This window comes from Natator depressus, chromosome 26 (genome assembly GCF_965152275.1).
Source record: "Natator depressus isolate rNatDep1 chromosome 26, rNatDep2.hap1, whole genome shotgun sequence".
NCBI lineage: Eukaryota > Metazoa > Chordata > Testudines > Cheloniidae > Natator > Natator depressus.
The window spans coordinates 14,628,232-14,640,474 of NC_134259.1; the positions used below are offsets into that span (position 1 = coordinate 14,628,232).

General features: G+C 62.8%; 1 protein-coding gene across 1 annotated transcript in view; it reads left to right on the plus strand.

The window, feature by feature from the left end:
* CNNM4 (cyclin and CBS domain divalent metal cation transport mediator 4) overlaps window positions 1-12,243 on the plus strand; it is a 54,319-nt gene that overhangs the window by 16,289 nt on the left and 25,787 nt on the right. Inside the window, exons 2-5 of the mRNA XM_074940279.1 lie at window positions 9,085-9,228; window positions 9,678-9,815; window positions 10,992-11,161; window positions 11,457-11,556. Coding sequence (XP_074796380.1) covers window positions 9,085-9,228; window positions 9,678-9,815; window positions 10,992-11,161; window positions 11,457-11,556 — 552 coding nt within the window. The remainder of the gene's footprint in view (window positions 1-9,084; window positions 9,229-9,677; window positions 9,816-10,991; window positions 11,162-11,456; window positions 11,557-12,243) is intronic.

A 12,243-nucleotide genomic window follows, 5' to 3' on the forward strand; every position in this document is an offset into this window, starting at 1 on the left:
AGAGGCAACAGCAAGGAAAGTAACCAACACCCGGGTGGGGTGTGAAACAACCCATCGACAGCCATTGTCCAGCAAGGGAGCGACAATGCAATGACTCATCTGCATGAGGCCCAGCCAGGGGAATTGCTCAGCCTTGCTTGGAGAGACTCAGCAATGCCCCCCAGACATGCCTGGACTTGTGCTCCCCAAGCACATGGACTGAGTGTATAAAACAGACAGAGTGGACACACACTGGGCCTTCTCCTGGCCTCAGTGTCTTGGTTGCTTGCAGCATAGGTGGGAAGAAGACAAGACTCCAACAGAGGAGACCGGCCCAGGTTTAAGGAACAAACCTGTATACTGAGGACTGCAATATCCAGGGGGGTGAGAAAAACTGCTTCATCTAGATGTTGCTCACTCTAATCGAGTTGAGAGTTCAGACTGCGTGCTGATATTTTACTTCTTTTGGTAACTAACTCTGACTTTTTGCCTGTCACTTAAAATCTACCTTTTATCATCAATACATTTGTTTAATTGTTTATCTTTACCAGTGAGTTTGTATGAAGTGTGGGGCAAATCTGCTCAGGTTTGACAAAGGCTGATGTCTGTCCACTTTCCATTGATGAAGTGGTGACAGTATATTCCTGGAGTACAGTGCTGGGAGCTGGGGGGATTTGGCTGGTGCCTTTCTCTGTATGATTCGTGAGTGGCTGTGGGAGCATTCATGCAATTTAGCTGGGGGTGGGGGCTCCACATGCGGTTGTGCTGAGTGATCACAGCGCCTGGCGGGGTTTGCTGCTGGTCACTAGCCAGGCATTGTGAGAGAGAGCCCAGGCTGGAGAGAGTTCAGGGGGCACAGTGGTCCCACGGTCCCAGGCTGCACCCGGGGGTATCCCGTCACAGCGGTGCAGCGAGCAGTGTGAAATACACAGCTTGTTGTACTGAGCAAGATTTGCACTTCATACACTGGTGTAAAGATTTTAAGTGAGGCTTTAATTGTGGTGGCTAAGGACAGTCAGGAGGAGGCTTGTTGTTTTTCTGTTTGCTTATTTCGGGTAAGTGAAGTAGGGATAGAAAAGGAGGAAAATGAATGAAAGCAGAGAAGCCATTGCGAAGTTGGAGCTTTTTAGGCTGCAGGTTGCAGAAAAGGAGAGGGAGCACCAGAGAATATTACAATGGGAAACTGGAGATAAAGGAGAAGCGGGAAGAAAGAGAGAGAGAGCGAAAACACTGGGCTTGCTAGAGAAGCAGAACCAGAACCACCAGCCCCAGCGGTTCCCATCATGCCAAAAATCCACAGTTGGGACCATTTATGTCCTGCATACAGTGAGGCAGACGATATTGCTGAATATCTGACCACCTTTGAAAGGCTGTGTGCAGTGCATGATGCCTGATGCCAAGCGTTCCAACCTGGATTGCAAAATTAACTGGTAAAGCTCTGAATATATTCAATGAAATGCCCATTGAGGATGCTTTAGACTATTGTAAATTTAAAAACATTGTTTTGCAAAGGTTTCAGATTATCCCTGAAACGTATAGAGTTAAATTTAGGAATCTGAAGAGGGATATTGGTTTGAGTAATGGGGAATATGTGAACAAAATGAAAGGTTTGATGGGAAAGTGGGTGAGGGGCAAAGGTGTTATAAGGTTTGAGGGAATGTTGGATCTTGTAGTTCAAGAGCATTTCCTAGTTATATGTAAGGCGGATGTGACCCAGTGTCTATGGGACAAAGAGGTAACGTCTGTGGATGAGATGGTATCTCTTGCTGATGCCTTCATAGACTCATAGAACATCAGGGTTGGAAGGGACCTCGGGAGGCCATCGAACACACCCAGGCATCTCTTGAAAACAAACCACTGAAAGAGGTGTTTGAAGCTGGTGGGAAGAGAAGATTCCTAGCAAGAGGGAGGGTGGCTGGGAGACTGGGCACTCACCTCCCCAAAACCATTCCTCTAACCCTCATCCCAAACCTCCTGTAAAAGCAGACGAGCCCAGAATGTGCCATCGGCGTGATTCCACTGATCCCCTGAGGAATAAACGCCCTGTGCTGGGCGGAAGCAGGCAACCAATAGCTCCTGTTAGTTCTGCTGCTCTCACCACTGAAACCGATCACGCTGGTTTTGTGAGGTTAGCCTCCCCAGAACCAGACATGGAGCATGTAACGGCTTCCCAAATTAACGGCAGGGAACGCTTGGGGCAGAGGGATGCAGGTGCCCAGATCTCTCTGGTTAAGCAGAGTGTGGTCCCAAAGGCCAGTATGTTACCTGGCCAAATGGCCGAGATTGTAGGGGAAGGCGAAAGCAGATTCCTTGTGCCACTAGCTAAAATCCATGGGGTTTGGGAAGGTTTGGAAAGTGTTCTGACTGGGGGGGTAATAGAACACCTCCTAGTCGACCTGCTCCTGGGGAATGATTTTTTCCATGTAGCTCAGGTTAAAGTATTTGCCTATAGCAGGAGGGAGTGTCCCTTCCATCAGCGCTTCTCTGGTGCAGACATGGCCACAGAGACGTTAGAACAAGGGCTTTATAGCAAGTCTCCTTGCGCTCGTGGACGGCTCTGTCCTTGCTGGGTAGTGTCATCCAGCAGCCTGCTATGGTCATTGACGCATCCCTCGGCGCAAACAACTCATCCACCCTCCATCCATACAGACCAGCTCCGCACCCCGCTGGGCCAGGCCGTGAGCAGCCCTAGGTGTCCATGAGAAGCTGAGGAAGATCACTTTTCTCTAGTAATAAACGAGGCCTCAGGCCAGTGGTTCTTAAACTGTGGGTCGGGACCTCAAAGTGGGTCGCAATCCCATTTGAAAGGGGTCGCCAGGGCTGGCGTTAGACTTGCTGGGGCCTGGGGCTGAAGCTGAAGCCGGAAGGCATCGGGACTCCGATTACAGGCCTCTGGCCTGGGGCTGAAGCCCTTGGGCTTTGGTTCCCCCCGGCCTGGCTTTGGTCCCTCTCAGGCTTTGGTCCCCTCTCCTGGGGCTGGGCAGCAATGGCTGTTGTCAGAAGGGGGTCGTGGTGCAGTGAAGTTTGAGAACCCCGCGGGGCCCTGGGTATTGTCTCGAATGGTGTCGCTGGAGCTCCTGTTGCTCTGACCTCGGCTCCAGGCAGAGAGCTTAGAAACGGGAAGAAAAGGCAAAGGAGGAAGTTCCTCCCCACTGGAGCGAGGTTTGCGTTTGGGTGGCTGCTGCCAGGACCCAGCCTCCGTCCCTGCCTGCAATGCTGTTTGACCCAGGCCTGGGTTAGGGAGGCGTCTGGCCTGGGCCGAGGTGTCCGTGACCCCATCGTTAATAGGCTCCCCCGCACGGCATGCTCCGTACCGCTCGGGCTGCTGGCTGGGCTGGCCTGCCCCACTGGCCTGGCCCTCCAGCAAAGGGGGTTAATGTCTCCGGGAAAGGCAGGCCGCCAGCAAGCCATGCTCCGCTGGCCTTGGAAGCGATGGGGCGGGGGCCGGCAGCTCAGGGGAGCGAGGCTGTTGGAACAGGGCGATTTGGTGCACTGAGGATGGGCATCGCCCCTGGATGTAGAGCGGAGCTACTGACGCAGGGAGCCCCGGAGAACTCTGGCTCCTCCAGCACTGAAATACAAAGGGACTCCCCGCACTTCGCTGCTCTCCTCCTTGGGTTCCTTGGGTTCCTTCCCCCGCCCCTCTGCCCCCTCTCGGCACCTCGGCCCAGGCCCTGGGATGCCCCTCTCTGAAGAGGCATGCCCGCGTCTCACCCCAAGCCCCCAGCTCCTTGCATCCTTCCTGGCCATGGGCGGCGTGTCTCAGAGGGGCATTAAGGACAGGGGAGTGGGAGGCTGGGTTATGGATGCGCTGGGGGGTGGAATTCCACCAGGGACGGATTTGGCCCAGGGCCTGCCTGTGGAGGGCAGAGCCGTGTCTGGGGTGGGGGCAGTCGGGTCTAAGGCCGCTGATCGGAATGCGGTTGTGTGCTGGCTGAGATCTGCTGAGTGTGAACGCTGCGCTTTGGGGGTTATCTAGGGGAACCCAAGGGGGCGGCAGGAAGGAGGGTCCAGTGAACAGGGCACTGGGCTGAGACTCGGGAGATCCAGGTTCGAGTCTCGACTCCCTGCGTGTGCTCGGCCAAGGCGCTCGCTCTGCCCCCTGCCTCGGCTCCATGTCCCTGGGGATGTGCCCTGCGGGGCCCGAGGCTCAGACCCCCAGGGAGGGGCCAGCGCACATCCTGCGGGCGCAGAGAGCTCGGCAGGTGCAGCGGAGGGACTGAGCGGGGGAGCGTTGAGGCAGGGGAGCCACCGGGCTGTGCAGTCAGCGCCCCTAGGGACGCCTGCCCTTGGGCATAGCCAGCGGTGGGCGCTCCTGCCCTGGCCACCGGGCTGGGGCTAGGCCTCGGGGGGATCCCTGAGGTCTGCAGGCTCCAGCGCTGGGAGCGCCAGGGCCCTCGATGATCCCACAGCCCATCCCGTCTGAGCTCCCGTGTTACCAGGCCAGAGAGCCTCTCCCCCACCGCCCGGGCTGACGCAGAGCGGAGCCTGTCGGAAGAGACGTCCCATCTCCACCCAGTGACTCCGGGGCCCGGGAGTCCAACGCAGCCCCCAGGACAGCGGCCAGTGGGGGTTCCCCTCCCTGCCCCTGCGGCCTGGGGCTCTCGATAAGACGAGCCTGGTGGCTTCTCTCCTCTCTTTACTGGTGGGGGCAGAACTGGCACGTGGGCAGGGGCCAGGCTGGGGTAACCGAGGGCCCATTTGCCGTCAGCGCACAGTGGAGTCTAGAGGGTTTTGTTCGGGACTTTTCACATCCAGCCCCTTGCTCAGGGAGCCTTCCCCCCCCCCCCGCCCCCCCCCATCCAGGTGTCACTGCCTCTGCCCTTTGTTCCTCTTCCTTCCCAATTCTCTCCCCAGTTTCTGAGTCTCTCTTGCTCCCTCCTTCGCCCTGACCCCCAACCATTCACTAAAACAGTCAGCAATTCTGTAGAGTGTCATCGCTGGCCTTTGCTGGGGACGCCCCAGTGCGATCCATGCCTGGCTTCTGGGTTCACTCCTCTCCGAGTAATTGTTTCAGGCTCTCTGCAGACACTGGCAGAGGTCACTGCAGCGGGCGTGCTTGGGGCATGTGTCTTCAGAGCCGAACAGCTGGAGTCACTTGTTTGTGTTTTCACTGGGAGCTGAAATTCTGCAGAGTCCGACTGGCCTCAGGCCACGTCAGGCCGGATCCAGGCCGGGGGTGAGACTCCTCTCCGTTGGAGTGCGCCTGGCGGGATGCAGCTTGGACAGCCAAAGTGCTGCTCCGGGGAGTTCTGGGCCGCTGGGCGGGGATCTCGGCTCCCCCTTTCCAATGGCCTTGGTGCCACAGCGAGGAGTCTCGAGGCCGGGGAGCTTCCCACCCTGGCTGTGTCTGTGTGCGCTGAACCCTAGGGCTTGAGGGTGCGGCCCTGTCCGCCTGGCCGGGCTCCTGGCAGGAGACGCTTGGTGCCGCACAGGAATCCAGGACACGGGCTGACATGGGCTCCCCGGGTCCCATGGGCGACCCACAGCCCCTGCTGTCCAAGCCTGGGGTCCCCTGCCCCAGCTCCGCCGGTGCCCTGCACTCCCGACCCGCAGCCCCCCTCCGCTATTCTAGCGTGTGCGTACCTCACCTTTTGAGAGGCACAGCCATGCAGTGGGGACGAGGCTGAGACGCCCAAACTTGCCTCCTTTGAAATGGCAGCAGGACCCCGCTCTTCCCAGACGGTTCTGGGCGCTGGCCCAAGCCCTCGGCGTTACACCCCTGGGCTGTTTACTCGTGGATTTCCTTCTCTCCGAGAGCCATAATCCTGGCTTTACGAGGCACGGACAAGGGGTGGCAGGGACGGGTGCAGCGCCCTGGCTGGTGTGCTAATCTCACCGGCTCCCGCACTCTGCCCTTGGAGGGGTGGGGGGGGGCCCCCGGGCTGGCTCCAGGCATGGGCCAATCAAAGGCTGCTCGCTGTCTCCCTGCGCTTCCCTGGTGCTTCTGCGCTGGGTGGCCCCAGGTTGTGCCAAGCAGCTTCCTCCTCTCCCCCTGCCCCATTCTTTCCTTCCCCACCCAGCCCTGCGCTGCCCTTTCCCAGCAGGTGCCGTGGCTCCCAGGGCTGGGCCCTGCGTCCCACCTCCCTCAATTCCCCTGTGGATTGAATCCGATGGGGTAGCTGAGCGCTGTGGCCCAGCTGCCTGGGCTCTTCCCAGAGGTGGCTGCATGTGAGTGGTGGATGGTGGGGGCAGCTCGGATTTCCCAGGGATTCAGGGCTCCCCTTTGCTTTGCCCTTGCTGGAAGCCAGGCTAGGTCCAGCGCAGCGTGTCCCCGGCGGGCTGATGGGGGCCCAGAGCAAGTGCTACCCATGTGTGCAAGGGAGGGAGAGCAGCCTGCCTACGTGTAGCCTGGGCTAACGTCATGTCTGTTGCGGGGGCGTAACGCCTATCGTCCTCTTCAGTTACAGCCTCAGCCAGGAGGCACCGCTCAGAGTTTTACTTGTTTGGTTTCTTTCCCTGAGGCCTGCGGGGAAGGAGCAGGGGGCTCGGGGAAGGGGGCAAGGGGGCGGGCGCTGCCCTGCATGCCCAGACACAGGCTCCAAATCCCCTTGCCTGGTGCAGGGAGCCAGGAGGAGGCTAGCAGTGAAGGGAACCCCCCCACACACACACACACACTCCCTGGTCCCCGAGCCCCCCGTGTCCCAGGAGCCCCCCGCTGTGCTGGATAAGACCCGCCCCATGTCCCGCCTGCGGGATGAACCTGCAGGTCGCTTTGCCTTGGCCCGGCTCCCCGCAGGGTCTGCAGGCCGAGGGGAAAAGCCGGTTCTCCCTGCTGCGAAAGGCATGGACGCCAGGCTCTGGCCTCGCGTGTCAGGCTGCGCAGCGATGCTGCGGGCAGTGGGGAGGGTGTGTCTGGACACTGCATTAGTGCCCGCCGTGTGCCTGGCTCTGAGAGGTGAGAGGGTCTCTCTTTCCTCGCCTCAGTCCCATGTGCCCCCCATATGGATGCAGCTTGTGGATGGGCCAGACCGTGGCTTAAAGGGCCTGCCCGTCCGGTGCCATGGGGCCCTCCTGCTGGCAGCGCGGGAGCAGGCGCAGTATCCTGGGTCAGGATGGGGGGCAGCTGGGAACAGGCAGCGTGGGGGTCGCTTAGGCATGGTGCCTGGCTAGCAAATGACCGTGTACCCGCTGAGCAGTGCCCGCTGGCCTGAGACCAGGGCAAGCAGGGGCCGCCCGCCTGGCTGTGAGCTCAGTGTTCCCGTTCCCTGCGGCTGGCACGTCTCCCCTTCCCCGACAGCACCAGCTGCAGCTAGGCCTGGGTCCCCGGCCTGGGGGCAGGTGTGGGCACCCTTGTCCTGTCCTGGGCGCTGGGATATCAGCTAGTCAGGGAGTGGGCATAGGTGGCCCCTGTGCCACTCGGGGGTGCTGAGCTGGCTGAGCAGGTATCCACATGGGCGATCCAGCCCCAAGCCCCCCAGGGAGCTGCCCCCCCGAATGTCCCCGCGGGGGGAAGGGGTGGGGGACGCTGTGGGAACGGCAGTGCTTTATTTCAACTTTATGCAGGGAGAAAATGTTATCGGGGGGCCGGACTCCTGGGTGCTGTCACCCAGTTCTAGCCCGGGCTCTGGGAGGGGAGTGGGGTCTAGTGGTCAGATTGCGGGGGCGGGGGCAGTTGAGAGCCAGGACACCTGGGTTCTGCCCCTGGCTCTGGGAGGGAGTCTGTGGTTAGAGCAGGGGGGCTGGGACCAGGACTCCTGGGTTCTATTGCCATCTCTCTCTCTGTCCCAGTCAGTGCCCCCCGGTTCTGACCTTCTGGGGTCCCTTCCAACCCTGATATTCTATGATTCTATGGTTGCTCTCAGGGCTGCCTGCACGCACAGGGGTCTCTGATAGGAGTCCCCAGTACCCCTTACGCGGCCCCCCCGCCACAGTTGGGGGTCAGCAGCGTGGTGCTGAGGCTGCTGCTGGGGCCCAGGCAGGGGAGCTGGTGGCTCCCCTCCCCTCATCAGCGCCCAGCCCAGCATGGCACTAGCGGGCCCAGGAGCTCGCGGCGCTCGGAGCCACCTGCGGGAAGGGGCATCCCCCGGTAATGCGGTGACCGCAGAATAGCGCTAAACGAGCCTCATGGCGCTGCATGAACCCCGGGGGGCGGGGGGAGAGACCGAGAGCAGGGAGATGGGGTGCAGGTGGGAGTGGGGGGTGAGAGGGATTGTGATGGGGGAGGGAGGGTGTGTGTGGGTGATGGGGTGTGGGTGTGAGGGGGTGGAGGAGAGACCAAGTGGGGGTGTGTGGGAGACAGGGCACAGGTGTGAGTGCAGGGGGAAGGATTGGGGGGTGGGGGGGAGACCAAGGGGGCTGGGTGTGTGGGAGACAGGGCACAGGTGTGAGTGGGGGGGTGAGGGATTGTCATGGGGAGTCTGTGTCTGACGCTGGCTCAGGGAGCGGGGGGTTCTCGGGTCCAGACGGACTCGCCGGCTCTGTCTCTGTTGGCTGCCATGGGGTCTTCGCCCCGGGGGTGGAGGGGTCACTGCCCCGTCTGGTGCATGGGACAGAGCTGAGGTAGTTAATGTCGATGTTTCTCTCCCCGATGTCCCAGTGTTAGCCAGGGCGTGACAGCCGTGGGGCAGGGCTTCCAGGGAGGGGGCAGGTGCTGCCCCATCCCCGCCTGCCCGCTGCTGTACCTGCGGAGCTCTTCAGGGCGTGGGAGTCCGCAAGGGCTGGCGGGCAGCCGGGGCATGGCCCTGGCACAGATCCGTCCCTACGACAGGGCTGAGAGCCCTGGGTGGGGTCACAGCCGTGGGCAGGTTGGCCCTGCCAGGCGCCGATCCACAGCTGGTCTGGGAGCATTGACACAACAAGCCAGGGCATGGCCCTGGCACGGCCGGTGCCCGCTGGAGCCCAGGGGGCTGCGCCAGGGTCAGGTGCCGCTGGGATTTATGCATCTGGATCAGTCCAGGGCTCCGGCGGACTCTGGCTCCTGGCCCAGCCCGTCGGGGCCTGGATCTGGTGCGTTCATTGCTCGCTTGGTGCCCCCGGGGTTGGAAGTGCAGCGCGGTGGCCAGGCCCAGCGTGTGCCGTGCGGCCCCGGAGCAGGCTGGCCGGGGGCCCGTCACACCCCTGCACTCGGCCCGCAGCCCAGGGTGACGGTGTCTGTGTCCCCAGGCAAATCGCACCTGGCCATCGTGCAGAAGGTGAACAGCGAGGGCGAGGGCGACCCCTTCTACGAGGTGCTGGGGCTGGTGACGCTGGAGGACGTCATCGAGGAGATCATCAAGTCGGAGATCCTGGACGAGTCGGATATGTACAGTTAGGTGCCCTCTCCCCCCGCCGGTGTCCGCCCCCCCGCCCCGGGTGCAGCACCACTGGCCTGGCCCCCTCCCCCACTGGTCCCCCCCCTTGGGCGCAGAGCTGCTGGCCTGGTGCCCCCAGCCGGCCCCCCCCACCCCCCCCCGGTGCAGCACTGCTGACCTGGCCCCGAGCAGCAGGCCCCGCTGGCAGGCAGAGCAGCCGCCGGTGTCATGCTGGGGGGGTGGAGAGGGGACGCATTGAGCACCCGGCTCTCACCTCGCAGCCCCCATTATCCCCGCCCCCTGGGGGGGCACGGCCCTTCTTGGCACCAGCGCCCCCAGGCCCTGGCTGAGGCAGCCAGCGCAGGTAGGGCAGGGGGAGCCCAGGGGCACGTGCTCGGACTCGAGTGTTGGGGGCCCTGGGTGGGAGCTGGGACTTCTCCCACCTTGACACCTCCTTTCCCCCAGCTGACAACCGCACACGGAAGCGTGTGGCCAACCAGAAGAACAAGAGGGATTTCTCCGCCTTCAAGGACTCCGACGGCGAGCTCAAGGTGAAGATCTCGCCCCAGCTGCTCCTGGCCGCACACCGCTTCCTTGCCACGGGTGAGCCTCTGGGCCGCGCCGGGACCCGCCAGCCAGCAGGGCTCACGGGCGGGCAGTGGGGGGGCTGGGGGGTCGGGAAGGACAAGGGGCTGTCGGAGGGCGGGGGTGGGGGGTCAGGTTGACGGGGCGATCCTGGCTGAACACTGTCCCGAGTGGGGGCAGAGGCCCAAGCCCTGGCTGGCAGAAGGGGGGCACCGGGGGAGCAGGGGTTGAGAGCAGGTGGCTGGGGAGATCTGGGCCTGAGCTGAGCAGGCTCCAGTGGGTGCAGTGAGCTGCTGGTGCTCTGCATGTCTGGCAGCTCCAAGGGCTTTAAGCCCCCAGTTCCCGGTGCCCATCCAGTGCCAGGGGCGAGGGGCCTGGTCTCCCGGCATTGCCCTGAGACTCTCCGGGCGGTGGCGGCGCCAGGCCCCAGGCCGTGTCGCGGTGGAGCACAGTGAGGGCTAAGGGTGGGGTTGTGGGGGGAAGCACAGGGCACCCACCGGCTCCTGGTGCCCGGGGATCCACCCACGGCCTCTCCAGGGCATGCTCGTTTGGGGCTGTTGGTGGGTGCGCCCGGCGTGGCTGGGCCGTGCCTTGCCCCTCACACACACCAGCCTGTAGGTTTCCCTTAGGGGGGTAAGGACGTGTCAGCCCCTCGCATACCCGTTGTGTTCATGACTTTGGCACACACGTGCCCTGTGCCCGCTAAGCAGCAGACACTGGCACAGGCCCTGGCTCCAGGGGGATGGAGATGTGCGCACACACACACACAGACACACACGCCCAGCTGAGCAGGGCCAGGGGAAATGTCCTGCGGCGTGGGGGGGAGCCCCATGCCCGGGCGTGGTAGCTGGCACGGGGCCTTTCCGTCCCAGGGCATCTGGGAATCGGAGCCAGCGGAACCCACTGGGCCTGTCCGGTACTTCTATGCCACGGTACTGCTTCCACGCAGGCCCGCGGCTCCTTCCCCCCGCCCCGGCGCTCGTCCCAGGGCTGCCAGCATTTCCCTCCCTCTTCCCCTGGCCAGGCGCTCCACACCAGAGGTGGCTGCATGGAGCTAGCTTGGGATCGGATGCAAGGGGCTTGGCTCGGTCCCCTGGTTCTGTGGAAGCTCCTGGGGCAGGGGATTTGTGCCAGGACCAGGGGCGAGAACAGGGCCCTCAGGGGGGCATCTGACCCATCCTCCCTCCCCCACAGAGGTGACGCTCTTCATGCCCACCCTCATCTCGGAGAAGATCCTTCTGCGGCTTCTCAGGCACCCCGACGTCATCCATGAGCTCAAGTTCGACGAGGAGAACAAAAAATCGCCCCGGCATTTCCTGTACCAGAGGAACAAGCCGGCTGACTACTTCATCCTCATCCTGCAGGTGTGCCCGGGCGGGCGGGGCCAGCCTGTCACCTGCCATGGGGGGGCCCAGCGTGTCACATGGGGAGAGCCTGTCATCTGCTACGGGAGGGGGAGCGCGGGGGCAGGGAGCCCAGTGTGTCACCTGTTGCGGGGAGGGGGCATTGGGGGGAGCCCAGTGTGTCCGTCTGCCGCAGGGGGGGACGGCTGGGTGCAGCCCATGGGAGAGGAGGGGGGCTGGGCAGCTGTGGGGAGTGTGGGGGGCTGGGTGCAGCCTGCAGGCGAGCCTGGGGTCTGACAGTGTCTGTGCCCTGCAGGGGAAGGTGGAGGTGGAAGCCGGCAAGGAGAACATGAAGTTTGAGACGGGAGCCTTCTCCTATTACGGTGTGATGGCGCTGAGCTTGCCCCCGCCTCTGGGTAAGTTGCCCCCACAACCTGTGGGGCCAGAGCCACTCCCACACTCACAGGCAGCCCCGGCCGGGTCACTGGCAGGCACGGGCAGGACAGACTGGGCCAGGGCCTGGGTGCCGTCACCTGTCGCGGGGCCCGGAGCCCGGTTGGGAAGGATGGAAATCTGTGTCTCCAGGGAGCTGCAGTTCCTGCCCCAGGGAGTGACCCCCAGGACACCCCCCTCCCCAACCGGGCATGGCTAGGGGCTTGCAGAGGTGATACCAGCGCATGGCATCAGCTAGGGACAAGCAGACATGCCAGCTCCCCCCCGCTCTGCCGGTGCCCCTCAACCCCAACCCGCAGCCCCTGCTAGCCCAGCCCTGGGCTCCCCCCAGCTCTGCCGGTGCCCCTCACTCCCGACCCACAGCCCCTGCTGTCCTAAGCCTGGGCTCCCCCCAGCTCCGCCAGTGCCCCTCAACCCCGACGCACAGCCCCTGCTAGCGCAGCTCTGCTGACACCCCTCAGTCCTGACGTGCCGCCCTCCTCCCCTCCCTGCTAGCCCAGCCCAGGGCCTTTTGCGAGCGTGCTGGGCCACCACCGGTCCCGCAGCACGGGGCAGGACATCGGCCCCTCGTGCAACTGGCTCCATCTAGTGGTTACATTTGGGTATCGCAGCCTATCGCAAATGGTTCAGTGCGTCCGATGAAGTGAGCT